The 18,933-nt window shown below is 36.6% G+C and overlaps 1 protein-coding gene across 1 annotated transcript in view; it reads right to left on the minus strand.

Annotated features, from left to right (window-relative positions):
- Positions 1–517: 517 nt before the first annotated feature.
- The window catches only part of PTPRC (protein tyrosine phosphatase receptor type C), a 56,555-nt gene continuing 38,139 nt past the window's right edge, over positions 518–18,933 (minus strand). The window contains exons 13-32 of the mRNA XM_065743013.1: positions 17,725–17,930; positions 16,803–16,863; positions 15,487–15,595; positions 15,213–15,244; positions 13,344–13,459; positions 12,724–12,814; positions 12,552–12,628; positions 12,276–12,312; positions 11,565–11,662; positions 10,509–10,634; positions 9,004–9,161; positions 7,577–7,712; positions 6,744–6,893; positions 6,292–6,382; positions 5,178–5,311; positions 4,188–4,322; positions 3,748–3,870; positions 3,144–3,322; positions 2,368–2,503; positions 518–1,594 (exon numbers count right to left, since the gene is read on the minus strand). Coding sequence (XP_065599085.1) covers positions 1,325–1,594; positions 2,368–2,503; positions 3,144–3,322; positions 3,748–3,870; positions 4,188–4,322; positions 5,178–5,311; positions 6,292–6,382; positions 6,744–6,893; positions 7,577–7,712; positions 9,004–9,161; positions 10,509–10,634; positions 11,565–11,662; positions 12,276–12,312; positions 12,552–12,628; positions 12,724–12,814; positions 13,344–13,459; positions 15,213–15,244; positions 15,487–15,595; positions 16,803–16,863; positions 17,725–17,930 — 2,465 coding nt within the window. The 3' untranslated portion in view covers positions 518–1,324. The remainder of the gene's footprint in view (positions 1,595–2,367; positions 2,504–3,143; positions 3,323–3,747; positions 3,871–4,187; positions 4,323–5,177; positions 5,312–6,291; positions 6,383–6,743; positions 6,894–7,576; positions 7,713–9,003; positions 9,162–10,508; positions 10,635–11,564; positions 11,663–12,275; positions 12,313–12,551; positions 12,629–12,723; positions 12,815–13,343; positions 13,460–15,212; positions 15,245–15,486; positions 15,596–16,802; positions 16,864–17,724; positions 17,931–18,933) is intronic.

Genomic DNA, 18,933 nt, shown 5'->3' on the forward strand with positions numbered 1-18,933 from the left:
CATGGCTGTCTAGATATTTGCAGTTTTGTTTTGAAGGAGGAATTAAGAATATACACTGATAAGTGGAGAAGCACTATGTCTGTTGAGCGACAGTTTCTTCAGTGACTTCCAGCAGAGAAAATCCATTTTGTCCATCTGTAATGAGAGAATCATGACGCATACCCAGGCTCACACAGTTTCATAAGAATTTAATGATGTGTTTTCCTACTGAAATGTGTTGTGAGTTTTTTTGTTTTGTTTTGTTTTGTTTGTTTGTTTTTTTAATCCATATGCCGATTAGAACAAGATTTTGTGTCTTCAAAAGACAACGACCGGTCTAGAGACTTCAACAGAATAAAACAATTGCCACTTTGTTAACTAATTTGCTAAAATGCAGCAAGAAACAGTAAAATTATCATAACTATAACATACAAAATCTCAAAAATAAAATAAAATCCCTGTACTAATCAAAATCTACAGTTTAGAGAAAAGCATCTAAATATTTTCCAGCTCTGAAAACAAGTCATGTGCATTAGTGGAAGTATTCTCTTTAAATGACAGGACCTAAGCATAAGAAATAAATGTGCAAGCACACAGTATTTCCAACTCTAAGAAAAAACAGAATGTGTATTCTGTCAGAACTGTTGCAATCATTTAAATCTCCAAACTTTCTTCTTTGAGTCTAATATTGAAATCACAAATGAATTTCTGTGGAGCAACAAGGACATCTTGAGGCAGGATAGAAAAATGCAAAACTTCTGTTCCACATTGATTTGGGAGGATAGAGGGTCGGAATCTTGCTAACCCCTGGAACTGGCACACAATGTAAATGTTATGCTCTTGAAATTGTTCAAAGTCCCACAAGTTCCTCAGAGTATTATAAAAACAGTACTTAGCCAGCAGTCCTGAAATTATAGGAGACATGCTCACCAGTTATGCTGCTTTACTTGCTGATAGCTTTGAACACAGACCAGCTTTAGAAACATGCTAGTCGTGGTGTGTTGAGTTGCTTTCTTCCTTTTCACTGAAGAGAAGAAAAAATCTTTGCACTGCTCAAAATAAGAATATAGTATTACACTGTACATATTTAAAAATGGAAAAGTATAAAGATAGTGAAGAGGTTTTTGAAGTATTAGATGCAAATCTACACAAAAATTAAACTTTCACAGTTTTTTATCACTCTCTAGAAGTTTCAAGTATTGCTTTAAATTTGTACCTTTGAAAATCCAATGTAAATGTTTTCCAAAAGGGAGAGGGAAAAAAATTATATGCTTTTTAACTGTCTTAGGATTTTTTTTTGTATGAAAATACACTTTTTAGTAAAAAAATAAAAATAAAAAAAAATCTAAGTTAAAACTGGAGTTGTGGGCCCATTCGTAGAACCTTCTGTCCCCTTAGCGGTATCTGCAGCCTTAGAATCATCACAACATTCAGAAGCCTCCTTTTCCTCTGGAGTTGATGGAGTAAGATCAATAGTGATCAGATCAGTTTCCTGATCTTTTTTCTCTACTTCATTGCAAAATTGAATCTTATCTTCTTGCTGGATGTTCTTTATTTGTCCATTCTGTGCAGGGTAGGTACTAGCAATGGTGTCATACAGAAATTGGTAATGCTCCTTAAATATAAAAAGAAGAGGTTAGCATGAATGGAATGCACAGAGCCCACAGATTATCCCATTCTTAGTTTTCTTAAATTTTAGAAATGTAGAACATAGCTGGACATGCAGGGCCATATATGAAGCAGATTCCACAGTTTCTGGCTAACAGGATGATGGTTGTATGGTTTATTCTGATTCCATGTGTATGTAATGTCTCTGCAGCTGCCTCTATCAGGTGCACCAAACAGAACACTTTTGGTTTACAAAGCAAAGTCCACAAATGACATTTCTCAGAGCACCTAAGCACTGAACAAAATAAAGTCTCTGGGAGAGTTATCTTATAAACGGCACCATGCTGACAAAAATGTTTGGTTTGTTAGAAAAGCAGCAAATGCCACGGAGATACAAAACCTAGAGTGATTTTAAGAAAGTAAGTTGGTGGCTCCTAACCTGTGAAATGGAGTTAGCCTTCTAACCAGCCAGTTAAAGACACTGTACCTGCATGTCCCTTCAGCAGCTGCAGAAACACCAATTTATGCTATTTATATATATATGCTATATATATATATGATCATACAGCATGCACCCTTCCATAAGTGTTTTAGAATTACAGCTTTGGACATCTCACAGACTGCTTTATTTTAATCAGTAATGACCAATTCCCAAGTAGTGATAAGTGACTGTGAATGTCCTGATTGTTCCCTATGCAGAAACAACGCATATGGTTAGGAGGATATCTGACTGATAAGAAACCTTGTGATTTGTCCCAGTAAGCCATAGGATTTACTTACAAAGGTGGAGACCACTCCCAGCCTGCTGCGACGAAGAGCTTTTACTACTTGGAAAACATCTATTACTTCTTCAGTTTCTGCACTTTCCAAGAGGGTCATCAAAGCACAAAACACACCAGTCTGCTGCGATCCATCACTAAAAGGAAATGCTCCTTTTTAAAATGTAAAATAACTATGACTATATATGACTTATAATTAAGAAATAGCTTTATTTCAAAGTCTATACAATAAATTACATATCCAAAAGGTTTTTTACTGGACAGAAATTGTGACAATTAAGAATATCTGTAGGGCACACAGAAGACACAGCTTACTTAGTTTGTATCTGGAATTCATGCAGCCACTTAATAGATCACAGAGAAATTAGAAGCAGCAGTTTTACAATCTCATCAATGATTAGCATGATTATCTTCCTTTTAAGATAGCCTGCAAAGTTATTTCTAGACATGGTCCTAAAAAAGTCAACTCATGCCCTGGGATAATCTAAAAGCTCTGCTGGGTCCTCATTGTTAGTACACTACAAGAGCACTTTGAGATATCATACAACAGCTGACTCTGACCACCCACTCCACACCCAGGCTTGCTGAAGAGAAGTGCATGTACCTTACAGAATTACAAACAAAAAGGCCAATTCTGATCAAAAAGGCACATTCTAGGGATAGATAAGTCTCTCCCTCAAACCATGGAAAGGCTTGTGGGAAAAGTTGGTACCATAAAATTGTGGATACTAAGCATACTTAGAGGTAGGTTAAAGTATGTGTTGAGTTCAGACCCACCAGCAGTGGATGACAAGTGGGACACTGCGGCTGTTCCTGTTGTCCTCAGAGGCTGGTCTGGATGGGACTTTTTGTTTAAGGCTTAGAATCATGTTGACTAAATCTCTGGGCTCTTCCGGAACATCCAATCCATTCCACTTGTGATACTGATACTGGTATACCTTCTGTGTTTCTTTCCTCTGCAAAACAGCAGTGGAGATGTAGTTAATGATCAGGCTGAAAATAAAGGTTCATGTAGTAGTACATCCATTGCAGCTGATATACAAAAGAAAACATACATTCCTGGGGAAGCACATTGTGATATGAGCTCTGTCTTTATGTAAATATGAGGTAGGGAGAGGCCCAAGCTTTGCTCAAAGTTCAAAACATAGCTGACCTCCTGAGAATAAATATTACTGTCTTAGCAACATGCTAAGTGGTAAATCTGAGGCAATTTGTCACATTTATCACGATTAGCAGCTGGTTTAGAAGACAAAAATACTTCAGTTTTTTACAGCTGAAGGCACACATGATGGGAACTACGGCTTCTCTTTCTTTGGGCTATATATATAATCAGAAGAACAAACGTAAAACTTCATTTTGTAATTTGCAAGGGAACTTCTACCTTCAGGTGTGTGACATCAAATGCACGAATGGTGTAGCTAGGACAACAGTTGACATCTGTCATTTGAACTTCTATGTCATCATATGTTTGCTTTCCTTCTCCCCAGTACTGCGCACAGAGTTCCTAAAAGAGATAAAAATACAGCTTAGTGCTTATCATACAAACTTCTTTATATTTTACCTCCCACATGCACTTACAGAATTCATTCTCTTCAAAGTAGCAGGGAGTTTCACTATGTTTTAAAACGCAGCATTAAACATTGCTTTCCCTCAAAAATTAACTCAGAGATAAATTAAGTAGTTAAATAATTGAAAAAAAATACATATTCAAATTCTTCATTCCATGAAACACAAGAGAAGGGAATAAGAGAGTGCAAAAGTCAGTGTTTTCTTTGTATATAGATGACTTTTAATATGCCAGTGAGAAAATATTGCCCTTACCTGATCCCCTTCTTTTAGCTCTGTCAGCATAACAATGACTTTGACTTTTCTTTGGAATACCATTTGCCAAAAGTCAGAAATAGTTTCCTGCAGTGGTCCCTGTGTTGCAATCATGGCCTTTGGACCCCAGTAACCCTACAAAAGAAATATAAAATATCTTTTCTTTAAATTCATTTCAAACGTGACTGTTGTGCAACAGAATTCATTGTCATTTAAAGAATGCTAAGTTAATTATCTCTTTTGGTCATTGGGAAAATATGCTTGTCACAGCAGGCAATGGTCTTACAGGAATTATAAGAGTCAAATGATATTAAATTCACACTATGACTTCCAGAGTATTACTTCCAGATAGACAACAAGATGCACTCACACTACAGTGGGTGAGCCCTCACACTGCTGCTATCTACAAAGCATATTTTTTCAGGGATAAAACAGATATTGAATTCTACAGAACCATTTAATTGGATCAATAAGAAATCAAGTTTACACTATTACAACAGAGTTGGTATGCCAGACAGTTCATGCTAACCAAACCAAAAAGGCAACTGTGTTTCCTCTTAATAGGTACGGTAACAGTGACACATTTTAAAGAATCCAGATAAATCTAATTTACCTAGTAATTCCATAAGATCCATTATCTCCATAAGTGACAGATAATGGCTCTCTTGCTTTGAGGGTAAATATGATATCATAAAGCTGATGGCCCAGACTTTACTAGTACAGTTTTGCATATGTGAATAACTGCACTGACATCTCACTTGCAGATAAAATATTGATTAGTATGCTGTAGCAAATTTTAGAATATTTTTATTATTAAAATTTTAAATGAATTTGCCAATCAAGTATCTGATCTTCTGTTTCTATCCAAGTAAATTTTATTCTATTTCTGAAGTCAATAAGAGAATGAGTTCAAGCTGGCAAAAAGTTCTCATAAGCAAGTTTTAGCTGAAAGCTTGTGAGATACTCATACAGGACCCTCTATATACATACAGTTATGAAGGAAGCATTAATGTATTTGCTTGATTCTTCACAGTCACTGTCTTCATCTGAGGAGTCCTCTGAGTCATGTTCGCCCTCCTTACTTTGTTCCTCTTCACTCCTGATTGGCACACGGTTAAAGTCATCTGCATGAGACAAAGAGTCACAGTTCTATCACACTGCTGCTCATATAATAGTGTTTGAGCAGAGCTGAGCCTAAATGTCATCGCCCTCCCGCTACTTCCAGGGAATCACAGCTACTGGTTTTTATTACTGGATGAAGAAAGCTACACAAATGGTTGCCTGGGTTCCCTTGTACTTTGTTTTGATCTGGGAGCTGAGCAGAGGAAAGAAGTTTGTCCACTCACTCTGAACTGTATCCATTTCTGAATTTGGCATCATGCTACCAGGTGTACATCTGTCACTCTCTCAGCAGTAAAGGAGAATCAGAAACTGGGTAATTATTCTGCAAAACCCTTGCAAAACATGCTATGACCAGTAATGTCCAGGCAGTAGTGTCCTTACTGGCAGAAAAAAGTGGTTTGATAGAAAAGCACTAGGAACTCCTGCACCTTGAGTAATGTCAAAAGCCAACCTTGGAGAATTGAGGAAGGCTCCGACAGGATTCCACATGTCAGGCTTCCTCTTTCTCTCTCCCAGTGCAATTCCTAAGTGAGCCACAGACATTTTGGGGTGCACGGCATCCAAATACCGAATAAAGCTTTGCCCTGTACATAAGAGAGCAATCTGCTCTTTGAAACTTAGTAACTGTCATCCCTCATGAGTTTGTCAGTTACCAAGTTCAAGCTATTCATTTTCACCGTTGGAAAAGAGAACTGGTTCCTGATATTCTAATGGAAATCACAACCAGAAAAAGGCCAGTCTTTCACCTAAAAAACTGCAGATTGAAGGCCACTTTGTTTGAAATAAATAACTCCCAAGAATTAACTTTTTTTAAAATTGTTTTTTTAAATCACAAGGGGAAATTTATAATTTTACATTCTTAAGAAAATTACTTAAATACATCTCAGGAAAGTAATTTACTGTCCTTGTTTGTTCAGAATTTAATAGGCTTTTTTAAAGAAGATAACAGATAAAATTCAGAAGGTTCACAGAAAATACTTACAGGGAATTGTGTTGGCATTCCTGTTTTTGCTTTTGTTTTCCTCTCGATTCCCAGTGTTCTGTGTCCGCCATCCCTTATAGGAAGGGAGTCGCTAAAGAGACAAATTTAACACTATGTTTGAGATAAAATGACATTCTTGTATCTCGATTCCCTCTGAACACCCATATCCTGTCCCCATCTCCCAGCACCTTGCATTGTTACTTCAATTCTATAAACTTCAGTCACATCTGAACTATAGCTTAAAAATGTTGTCAAATTTAACAAGCACAGTAACAAGGAAAATATGCACATAGACACGAGTAATCATCCTATGTTCCTAACCTTTATCAAAAATATTATCACAGAAGTGCTCTATTACATAAGGTATCTCTTTCTTGGGGCTATTGTGCAAAGCACTTTATAATCTAAGTGGGAGCAAGGGCTTAAGGCACTAGAAAGTGATGTTTCTTTACCTGAAATTCTGCCTCCAACAGAGAAGGTTCACTTGGAGGATCTTTTCTTTTCAGATTGTTAAGATAGGAATGTAGTTCAGAGAGACTGATTTCTGTTTCTCCATACTGATTGTATTCCACTAGTGCTTGATGGATAAGGATGTACTGTGACTGATGTTTCCCATTTGAAGAGTTTAAAAATTTAAAAATGAAATCATTTATGAGTAAACAAATATATATCATTTTTAAAAACTATTATCAACTGCTCTTACTCATAAGTACTAATAACATTAAAAATTATCATTAAGGAGTCATTAAATTCAGCTATTAAAAATCACAGGGGCTTCCAAGTTAAAGATTTTGGAGCATGCAATCTGTTGGATGAAAAGCGTCCTGCAAATAAAAGTCAGGTCAATAAAAAAATCATGCAGTTAAGATTTTAAAGATTGAAAAAGAAACCCTAAATAAGTTAAAAACAGACATCCTATTTAGTCTTTCATTGTACTCACAACTCAGCTGAAAATCCTGCTAGACAGTTTCTTCAATACAAAATTTGTTTGACTACACAAGTTCAACTCTGCTTCTTTGCATTTATGAGCTGCATGCCAAAAGCTGAATTATCAAATCTAAAATGTAAGTGTCTTCTTTCTTTCAAGTTTAGACTTGTTAAGTTTCAACTGAACTAAAAACTGTGCAGGAAGTTTTTTTCTCACATATTTTTTAGAGCTATACTTCGTATGAAATTCTTCACCTGAGTTTCAGCAGCATCCACAACTGAGCAGAGTGGTTCTGAGAAATACTGATGAAGAACTAGTAAAGGAGAGTTTTAAGTGAAAGGAACTTCAGCAAGATACCTCTACTTGAACCATGAGGCACCGCTGCCGGCGTAGCTTCACTACGTAGCCATAAACATCCACTCTGCCTTCTGCATCCAGACCCTCCAGCATAGCATCAATTCCAATATAGGTCCCAGTGCGTCCAACTCCGGCACTGCAAAGCACAAAGGGATCTGGTTATCACAGAATCATTAAGGCTGGAAAAGACCTCAAAGATCACGTAGTCCAACATTCTACCAACTACCAATATTGCCCACTAAACTACGCCCTTAAGTACTACATCTATGTGTTTCTTGAACACCTCCAGGGACAGTGACTCCATCACATCCCTGGGTAATCTGTTCCACTGCTCAATCACACTTTTGGAGCAGTTTTTCCTAATATCCAACTTGAACCTCCCCGACGCGATTTGAAGACATCACTTCTCATCCTATTGCTAGTTACCCAGAAGAAGAGGCCAACCCCCACCTTGCCACAACCTTCTTTCAGGCAGTTACAGAGAGCAGTAAGGTCTCCCTTGAGCTTCCACTTCTTCAGACTGATCAACCTCACTTATCTCAGCCATTCCCCTTATGATTTGTGTTTCAGACCCTTCATCTGCTTTGCTGCCCTTCTCTGGACATGCTCCAGGGCCCCAATGTCTCTCTTGTAATGGGAGGCCCAAAACTGAACACAGCATTCAAGGTGTGGTCTCACCAGAGGCCTCCTTGTTCCTGCTGGCTGCACTATTTCTGACACAAGCCAAGATGCCATTGTTCTTCTTAGCCACCTGGGCACACTGCTGCCTCATGTTCAGCCAAGCACTGACCAACACACCCAGGTCCTTTTCCTCTGTGCAGCCTTCCAGCCACTCTGCTCAAGCCTGTCATGCTGCATGGCATTGTTGTGGCCAAAGTGCAGGACTCAGCACTAGGCCTTGTTGAACCTCATCCCATGAGACTCAGCGCAGTTATCCAGCCTGTCCAGATCCCAGTGAAGAGCCTTTCTACTCTCAGGAAGATTAACACTTCCTCTCAACTTGGTATCATCTGCAAACTTACTGAGGATGCTCTTATTCCTCTTATCCAGATCAATAAATGAAAATTAAATGGAAATTAATTGACAACACTAGAAATGATAAGTTTGAGTTTTAAGTGCTTTTAATTGTCACTAAGGCAATTTTTGTCACTCATGGTGCTTATAGCCAGAGTAGCGTGGCATTTACCTGGCTGCTTTTCAAGACTCTATGAATCTTCAGGTTTAGTCAACTTGAATGGGGATTGATACATCAGAAATAAATACTTTTCTTTGCATCTTTAGCTACCTCACTCTCAAGTAATTATTACACAAAATTTAGGATAAGTCAATTACTACTGACCTTTTCTAGCTCCCTTTTGTGAATAGCTTAACTTCATATTCATTTAACATTTAACATAACACAATCATAATACTTTTTTATGATTTACCTGCAATGAACCACTATTGGGCCACTAAAAAAGTTGCTGAGAGCATTTACTCTGCGTCGGAGTTTGAGAAGGAGATGTGGATCCTCGGGAACTCCATGATCTGGCCAACTTGTGAACTGAATGTGAGTGACATCTCTTCCGGACGTTCTTTCTCTTCCCTAGACAAAGAGAAGTATGACTTTTATATATTTTATAAATAATTTTTTTTGACATTGCATAAATACATATATATCAAATGCACATGCTCATATGCAAAACAAAAGAAAAATAAGGACAAAAGTCATCAAATATTGAAACAGAAATTTCTAACCGTTTGGTGTCACGTGAGGCTCCCAGTGGCCTCTCAGGTTACAACATTTTTCATATTCAGTTTTAATTAAAAAATAACTCTCAAGAGCTGTGAATCAGCAATTCACAATGACTTGAACTGAGGACAAGCAAAAGGCTCAGGGTGTTACAAATATGTTATTCACAGGCTAGCCCATGATCAGGGCATAATATGTTTCCCCCATTCATGAATAACTTAGTTTATAGCTCTACTTGTTTCAAGGGATAATGGTTAGTAATTCTCTCATGTCTCCTAGAAGAAGTCTGCTGAGTGTACCTTAGATTAAGAATAATAAATAAAATAAAATAATGCAATATAAATAAAATAAAATAAATTTAACTTTAATCCACAGTAGAAAAGGATACAGTAAAGCTTTAGCCCTCAGCCTGTAGCAATTTTCCCTATGAAGATTAGTCATAAAGCAATTATTTATATCATGATATCTCACTAAGTTGCAATATTTGCATTGTTGCAATGTAACGAGACAGAAGAGGAATTTGCAGCTGAAATAATGAATCAAGATAGGTGGACTTGCTTATTTTGCTGAAGATATTAAAAAACTCTTCTAGTTTTAATGCTTTTGTCTGTGACTAACATTCCACTTATCCTCACTGAAATTTATTTGCAAAGGGCATGAGAGGAGCATTTAGCCTTACATGGCAAATTTTGTTCTCAATTACACACAGAGCAAGTAATTTGATTTCAGATGTGTAAAAGACAGCAGTTAACAAGCCTTAATGGCTCCTATAAATGCAATTGAGATCACTCAAATTTTTAATAGTTCTACTGTACAATTATCATGAAGTTAGGTAACAGTGTCCTATGAATCACATCCATTTTGCAAAAGATAATGCTGAGATACATATAAGATAGTGCAATTTCTGCATTAAGGAACAAGTTGTAAGAAAACCACAGAATATTAAGTTTTCCATACTTAACATGTTAACAGTTTCCTCTAAAATACAGAGTTCAGAAACTATAGAAAATATTTTTTTAAGTTGGGAAATGCATGTCTTACTCACATTTCCTGTATGAAATGACAAGTTTTCTTTTAAATAAAATGTTCCAAACACCAGCAAAGTATCTTCCATTGCTAGCTAATTCTACTCATGCCATTACAATCTCTTAACAAAGCCTACTGACCTCCAGTCAGTCTTACGCTCCTAAGTCAACTTACATTTGTGATGTGTAGTTTCTGAATTATATAGTCTGGACACATTTTACTTTCGTTGATCTTCACAATAATGTCCCCATATGTTGCAGAGCCATTCTCCATTGATGGCCAGTACTGGGCACATTTGTTCTATGATGATATGAAGTTAAATGGTGAGCAGAATGACAGCAAAGTAGCAGACAGCAGAGAGCGAGAACAAAGTCTGAATTAAAATAGACAGTAACTTAGTATTAGTTTTCCAGTTTCATGCTCCAGCTTTCTTCACCTTTCCTGAAAATGCAGTCAATGCTTAGGATGTCACTGCCAAATAATTCCAAATATCTATGGAATTTAACTTGGAACATAAAGTGGGAAAAAATCTTATATACTAGGTGACAAGTTGAACACCTCTACACACACCATGTTGTTGTTGCCTGAAGGCTGTAGAGAAGTTGGTGCTAATTCTATGGCTTCTTCTTCAGACTCCTGTGAGGAATTTTGCTCCTGCTTGCTGATAAAAACTACTTGGGAATGCTTTAAATCTGTATGATGTCAATCTTTTAATCTTTAAAAGCTATCAAAATTCCCTGTGTTACCTTTCTTGCTCTGTGTGGAGTAAGGAACAAAAGCAAAACAGAAGAACTGAACTTTCCCATTAAAGGAAGAGAGAAGACAGTGGATATAAAAAATGTTCTGTTTAGGGCTTACTGAAGGCATTGCCAGGATATCAGAAGAGACTAGACAGCAGAAAACAAAAATCATAGATTATTTTGTCATGTCTATGAGGAGCCAGAATTCTACCTTCAGCCCTTTTCTGGACTTATACTTGGAAGCCCACCCTCTACTCCTTACAGCTGTAAATAGACATTTTCTGATGAGTGGTAATTCCATATGGGAACACTATTTTGGCATGCTATCCAACACAGGTGTTGACAAAGCCAGAACAGCAAAGAATGGAAACAGAGGACTTAAGGAGAAAATGTAATTCACTACAGCATAGTAGCCCATTCTGTTTTCAGACAGAAGAAGGATGAATGGATAGGTGATGGATGAATGGATGGCTGGATGGGCATTTCTCACCCTGTTTCCTTCCTCACAGCGAGTAACCATGACAATAATCGTTGCTTTCTGCTCCCAGATCATTCTCCAGAAATCATCTGTGGTTTCATCCTTGGGGCCTAGCAGAAGAAAATTTCTTTACTGTGAGAGTTACATGGCACTGGCACAGTGCTCAGAGAGGCTGTGGAGTCTACTTCTCTGGAGATATTCAGAATCCAACTGGATGCTTTCCTGTCCAACCTGCTGTAGGGAACCTGCTTTAGCAGGGGAATGGACTTGATCTGCAGAGGTCCCGTCCAACCCCTACAATTCTGTGATTGTGTGATAATTCAAGGGATTTTTTCAGAGCGCAGCTACCCCAAGGCTGTCTTGTTGATGTGCTTAGCACTGCAGCCTGAAAAGCTAAGCAGATATCCTGCAAATTACAGCCACAGACTTGCTTTTATTGGGGCTGCTGCCATTAGGCTACAATATTTTAAAATTTTCATGTATGTCTTCAGTACATGGCTGTGACATGTGGAATCTCCAGTTATAAAGTTATGCATCACCAGAAGTCTACCTCTGAAGTCACCTTCACAAAATTCCCTAAGCCAAAACTTACTAGCAGCCTTTTCTCACTAAATTTTAAAACGTCAAGCTTTCAATTCCTCTTTAAATTTACTTTAAATTTACTTCGTGACTACTCCCAATAAAAAAGCCAGAATAAAACAGATAATTTAAGGTTAAAATTACCTTGTGCAGCAATATATTTTCTCGGTTCCTTGAAGCCCTATAAAAATGTACAATGTTATTCAACTTAAAAAAAAAAAAAGTAAAAACATAAACAACTTATATGATTTGTAACTTAAAAAATAAATTCCATATGCAACAGTCCAATAATACCAAATACACTGTATAGATGGAGCGAGCACATGAGGATATCCTCAAAGCTGTTTAATGCATGAAATGCATAGACTGCAAAATTTCTTCAATAATGCCTATAACTTTTTATACATGAAAGTCACTCACATCAATATAACTTGCGTTGATATAGTCTGCTCCTGGGTCTCCTGGAATCTCAGAGAGCTCAACACGGTTATGATCATCTGTTTAAATTATGTGAAACAAAATAATTATGTTCTCTCAAGGAACTGAGAAAGGAAGTACTAATACAACACGTAAAAATTGTAAAAATACTCACATGGAAGGATATCAATGTAACGGTTCTTGTTCTGATTATGGCTCCTCTTCGCCTCCTTCATTGAAAATTTAGTGAAAATTCTTGGAATGCTCTGTAAAATACAGTGTTTACTTAATCAATAATCATGTACTTAAAACGATTTACAATCAAATACATATGGAAGAAATTAAGTACTGCTAAGAATATGGAAGTCAACACTCTGTTCCATACAATACTATTTCATGTATTTCTTTCACTTATAATGGTCATTAAATTTATTTTCTTTCATTATATATACCTGTAATATTATTTATATCCCCAAGCCTACACAGTAAGAGAGACTAGAGAAAGTCTACCCCAAAAAGTACTTGTGAATGAGAAATATTTAAGCTGTATTTTATACTTCTGTTGAAAACTATCTCCAGAAATAAAAGGAAAAATAGTACTATGATCTAGCAATAATGAGAAGTTGGTAGCAAAATCAGCTGGAGCCTTATTTGACCTTTGATGAGACTTCACTTCAGTTTCTGCTCTTTGGGTTTTATTTGTAAGCAGTGCATATACTTCAGACATGCTCTTGAAAAGAATTCTTCCCACTACCTGGCCACAAATCTGTGGTATATTTCAAGCCAGTGACAAACCTGAAATTCTTCCAAGAAAAGTCTCCCTTCATCAGCAATCTTCCTCTTGTATGTCTCCAACAACTTCTCTGATGGTATTGGCTCTATGTTCAAAAGCTGCCTTTCATCATCTTTAACTGTGTAAACATGTTGAATATTTATTCTTACCGCCTTTTAAAATGCAAACTACATTTCAGCAAATGTGATTCTCAAATATTAACAAAAGGAAAAACCCATTTTTATTTTAACCGTGTTAATTTTTTCACAAACTGGTGTCCTTCTGTGATCTACAAGCTAACAGGTCCCAAGAACAGCAGAACTTGCCCAGCTGTGCTGTGGAGGTGAGGGTGCTCCAGCAGGAGGCTGCATGCAGGGCCTCTGCGTGAGCAGCGCTTTGCACCAAGTGGCGGTTGTCACATCTGGGTCACGGCAACACACAGCCTGAACACCCACTGTAGTTACGTGGGTGTTCCAATTGTTTGCTGGCAATGGCAGATTGAGTTACTGTATAAACAACCTGTTAACATTTCTATTGAAATGTAACAACACATTGCCTATTTTTCCTAATTTTCTCCAAGATATTCTCCATTATATTCTGTTGTAATAATCTGTAATATTTTATTCAGTGATAACAACTGAACAAGGCTTAACAGTTCTAACTATGTATTTTTTTCACTTCCATTTTAAAGATTTCTTTAAGCAATTACGTGTGTCTGAACAAATGGATTTGGATATCAATACTGTATAGCATCCCCTTTAATACGAAGGCTGCTCCAAAAGTAATGCCTCTTATTTCATAATATTGACCCATTATGTCAGAAGTGGATGTTGGTGGTATGGCAGTAGAGGTTGGACCTTCCCACCAGTATTCCATTACATTTTGTGCTGTGTGACAGATGGCAGCAGGGGAGCAGTCTGACAAAATGGCCTCTGACATACGTATGAAGCAGAGGTGTGTCACTGAATTCCTCCATGCAGAAACAGTGGCACCCACAGACATTCACTGATCCTTGCTGAATATTTCTGGAGACCAAACAGTGGAAGCGACCACAGAGAGGCATAGGTGGTGCAATTATGAAGTGGCAACAGCAACTGTGGGTCACCTCCACTGGCGCAGATTGTTATGAGTGCAGCATGCAAGCTCCTGTTCTTTGTTGATGAAAATGCACACCCAATTGTGGTGACAGTGTTCAAAAACAGAATTTCATAGCTGAGAATTTGCTCTCTCAAACATTGTTTGAGATAGTGTTATTGTATTCTTTTATCTTTGTAGTTTCCATGAAAAAAAAAAAAAAGGGGGAAGCATTACTTTTGGAGTAAACTATATATAACCAATTTTTGTGTGCTTAAATGAAATAAATGATTTTTTCTTGAAGCTTTATAGTATTTACTGACTCAAGCTTTCCTCATAAGCTTTGAAATCCTGTACAAAATGTTGCACACATTGCCTAGTTTCAGACTCTGGAATTTTAAAGACTTAAAAAATTTACAGTACCACTTAATGTTAAAATCCTTGCTTTGAAGAAGGTATAGAGGAAAGGGAAATTCTAGGTGAAGCAGTATTTGATTCTGGGCTTGTTTTCAGGGTTACAAATGTGACGACCATTGTCAAAGATAACAACTGTTATTTCAATGAACAATAAATAAGAGTTTTTCAAACTGATAAACTTCTAGTTCATTTAAGTATAAATACTTCTGAAACATATTTGAAACTCAGTATTTCAATGTATCAAAAATACTAAAGCTTTTTTCTAAATCACTCTGAATTAGGTTACATCATGCTTATATTTGCAATCTACAAATATAACCGAGAATGTAAACATTTCAAAAGTGGCTGTAAGATATGTGACAAATCTTATTTTCACATGCTAAATATATAAAGATACTCACCCCCTACAAGGCTGATGACTTCAGAAGAATTGCTGTAAGAGGCAAAAGAATATGTAAAAACTCTGACCGGTATGTCATATATCTGATAATGAGTTAAATGCAGTTTCACATAGGAAAACCAAGGCTTTTCAGTAACCAACAGACAGCCATTACAAGCTCATGGTAAAACAAGAATGCCATAGCTGGGGCTGACAGCCACTGGACAGAGGCAGTTGAGATCTCTAAGCACTACAGAGGGGGAGAAACAAAGAAAGAGGAGAAACAAGAAGCTTACCTAAGCTTTTTTTGGTGAAGGTCATAGATTTTATACAGAACCAACAGTAAAGCAATTGATGTCACAACAATCAAGAACACCAAGAATATAATCAGGGCCCTCGAGTTATCTAGGCAAAGAATAAACACATTATTTCTCAGATAAATAACTAAAAGCATATAAACTTCCTATTTTTTTCTCTCATTGATTTTTAAAAGTATGTATACAGACCAGGGCAAGGCTCTATGATGTTTATTTTTTGTGTGTGTATGTGAAAAGAACTAAGTACTTATTTTTAAATAAAAGTTCAGTTTTGTTATTCCAAAGACAAAATTGTTAAGCTTACAGAAAAGGAGGGAACAACTTCTTCCTCATTAGGAAAACTTTCACAGTAGTCCTCCATCTCCACCTGCCAAAATGCCACAGCTCACTGGCCTGGCATGGCCCTGGTTTGCGTGCTGTGCTCACTGAGCAGGGAGCTGAAGCTGCTCCTGGCATGTGAGCAGTGGGAATGAGAGCTCATGCCCAGGGCCACAGCAGCTCCCCCAGTAAGTGTAGCCTGCCCTCCGCAGTGCTGGCCCATCCTGACATCATTCGCCAATAGACATGTGAAGTCTTGGGTACTCAGTCAAAAAAAAATTCTGTTCTGTTCCTCAATTAATCTATTAATCTCTTAATTTACCTCTGTTTAATCTTTATTTATTTTTTCTGTCAGCTCTTGCCAGTCTACCAGGACATTTTAGTAACAGATATTCTTCAAAATGAAAAAGTCATTTATCCAATTCCTTTAATCCAGCCATCATTTTGAATTGAATTCAAAACAGGACTTCTCACGTGGGAGATCACTGACATGTTCCCTGTGACTGTTACTTTAGTTAAGTATATATAAAATTCCTTTTCCTTTATATCTCGTCTCCTATACTTTTCATGTCTACAATAGACTTTCTCAAAATATTTTGGGCTTTCTCAAAATATTTGCAATTGTACACACACACACACTGTGTGAGGAGTTTCCTTCACAAAACACAGCTTCTGGAACACAACATCTGAATGCTGGAAAATAATTCTGAAATGAATAATTTAAGATAGAGAAATGAATTTCTAAATAAGTTAGAATGTTGCATGAGGAAACCACAGCTATGCAGTTATTCTGAGTCATGTTTCATGGCTTGTTAAAACGGTCTATTTAATTTACGTTGAAGAAAGACTTTTTAAAAAAAATGCATTTAATTATTATCTATACAATTAGGCAGATAGTAACAGAATTCAGAATTTACAGTATTAGTCTATACAGTGCTTGAGTCATAAAATAAAAATGCTGTATGTTTTTTACTTACATCTGGTATTTTTTTCCATATGCACTGACTCTCCGTTATACTTTCCATTAAACACAGAGATCTGCATTCAGTGGGCAAGAATAGTAAAAATGTTAAGATATATCAAATAAAAAATGCTTGCACAAATTCTTTAAAAAGATAAGATCTGTAGCTCTTTCAAATACATCTGTTTTCAATGAATCAATCCCACTGACAGCCTGTTACAGTGCAGCTCATGTTTCCAGCTAAGTTACAGGGAGATCTAGATCCAGAAATAACTGTTTAACTGAATAACAATGTTAATGAAATAGGAGACATTTTAAAATTTAAAAACAGATTCATCTATAAACATATATATGCATCAATTCTGTCTCTAATCAAATCTGTCAAATCTGAAAAAGAAACCAAACAATGAAGTGTCATTATTTTATTTGCTTCAGTACCAAATATATAAATAGTAACCTGATTTGGATATTTTTAAGCCAATTACTGTACTGGAATTCATTCATAAAAAGTTAAATTACAAAAGCCAAAGACAACAAGTTGCTTTCTCAAAACATTAACTGTTGGTTACTTAAACTGATAAATATCAGCTTTGTTAGATATGTTCATATCTTTTATGCTACTGTACATTTATCCATCCTTTTACATTTTCTTTATAGAAAATCCTTCACTCTGTACCAGGTTATTCAGCCTGTACGTTGCATGCTGTCAGAACCTCTATGGAGTAGCACATTAGGGACTGACTGATATGACTAGAAAAATATGCAGAGACACGTTATTTCATAAGTAACAGCTACTCCTTTACATCCTGTGGTCTGCAGATCCATACATGAACTCCACCACCCGATTTGTCATCTTCTCTAAAATCAAGTATAATGCACCTAAGCAATGAAAATATAATGCAGTTTTGCTTTATTTTTAGCTTAATTAGCTTACTTACCTCAAAGGTATATTTTGTCAAGTAATAGAGATCTCTTATTATAAAATTGCACTCATGTTTACTCTGGTTCTTGTAAATCCCACTGCTGTAATTCCAAGACAGTTCAAATCTTGTTTCACTTCCATACACTTTTTGACTTCTGCAGCTAACTTGGACAGCATTATCAGCTATCAATTTTATTTGGAAGTCAGTCACTTTCTCTGGTTCTGTAAAAGAAGTGTTACTGGATCTATTCTCATCATTTCAAACCAAACATTTTAACAGTATTTGTTCATGTCTACTGGTTATCTCCTCTCATAACAATGTTACTCAATTTCTTCCTTAAAAATTGCAGTCTCAGTTTAACAAGATGAATAAAATAAATTTGGGATTAATCATAGCCTCATCTGAACTGAAAAAGCTGCCAAAGGGAAATGAAACAGCTGGTAGGAACAGAGCTCCACTGGAAGTCAGGCTGCAAACATAATAAGATGGCAGCTATCTTTTGCTTCTCATATCACTTACCCATTTGAGAAACATGGGACTACAGACAAAGCATGGGAACAAAGTTTTCAGCCTGAGTATACAGTTTTCAAAACTGATGTGGAAAACTGGGGAAAACGTGATGTGGAAAACCCATGGGGCCATCAAGTGATAATTTTGATCTTTATGTTCTTGCACATAGAAGCTATAATTTGTTAGCAAAATGACCCAGAGTAATAGGGAGATTCTGACGCTTTCATGAATAATATGCAGAACTGGATTCAAAGCTCTCTATATTCCGAAGAGAGAATTAAAAAAAAAAAAAACAAAAAAAAACAACTATTTCCCAAAGACAATAAACACATTAATAAGAGCAGTCAGATTTGGTGATATTCAGAAAGAGACAACAATAACAAAAACAAACACAAGCATAAACAAAGAAGCACATCAATTTAAGCTATTGTAACATCACTAGCACAAAAATGATATTTTATTTTTCACAAAGTAATTTTTTTCTTATTCTGTGCAGTTACAGGAAAAAATAATTTTGTATCCTATCAGGTGTGTGGCACTGGTGAGACCACACCTCAACTCCTGCGTTCAGTTTTGGGCACTGTGGAAACCAACCAACCAACCAACCCATCAACAGCAACACCAACAAAATAGGAAACAGTAATTTCTCCATTAACCCTTGTCTTCATCAGGAAATATCTTCAAACTCTGCTGGGGTACTTCTTGTCATAAACG

Source organism: Cyrtonyx montezumae, unplaced genomic scaffold (genome assembly GCF_038088225.1).
Source record: "Cyrtonyx montezumae isolate F1298 unplaced genomic scaffold, pur_monq_1.0 scaffold_1, whole genome shotgun sequence".
Taxonomy (NCBI): domain Eukaryota; kingdom Metazoa; phylum Chordata; class Aves; order Galliformes; family Odontophoridae; genus Cyrtonyx; species Cyrtonyx montezumae.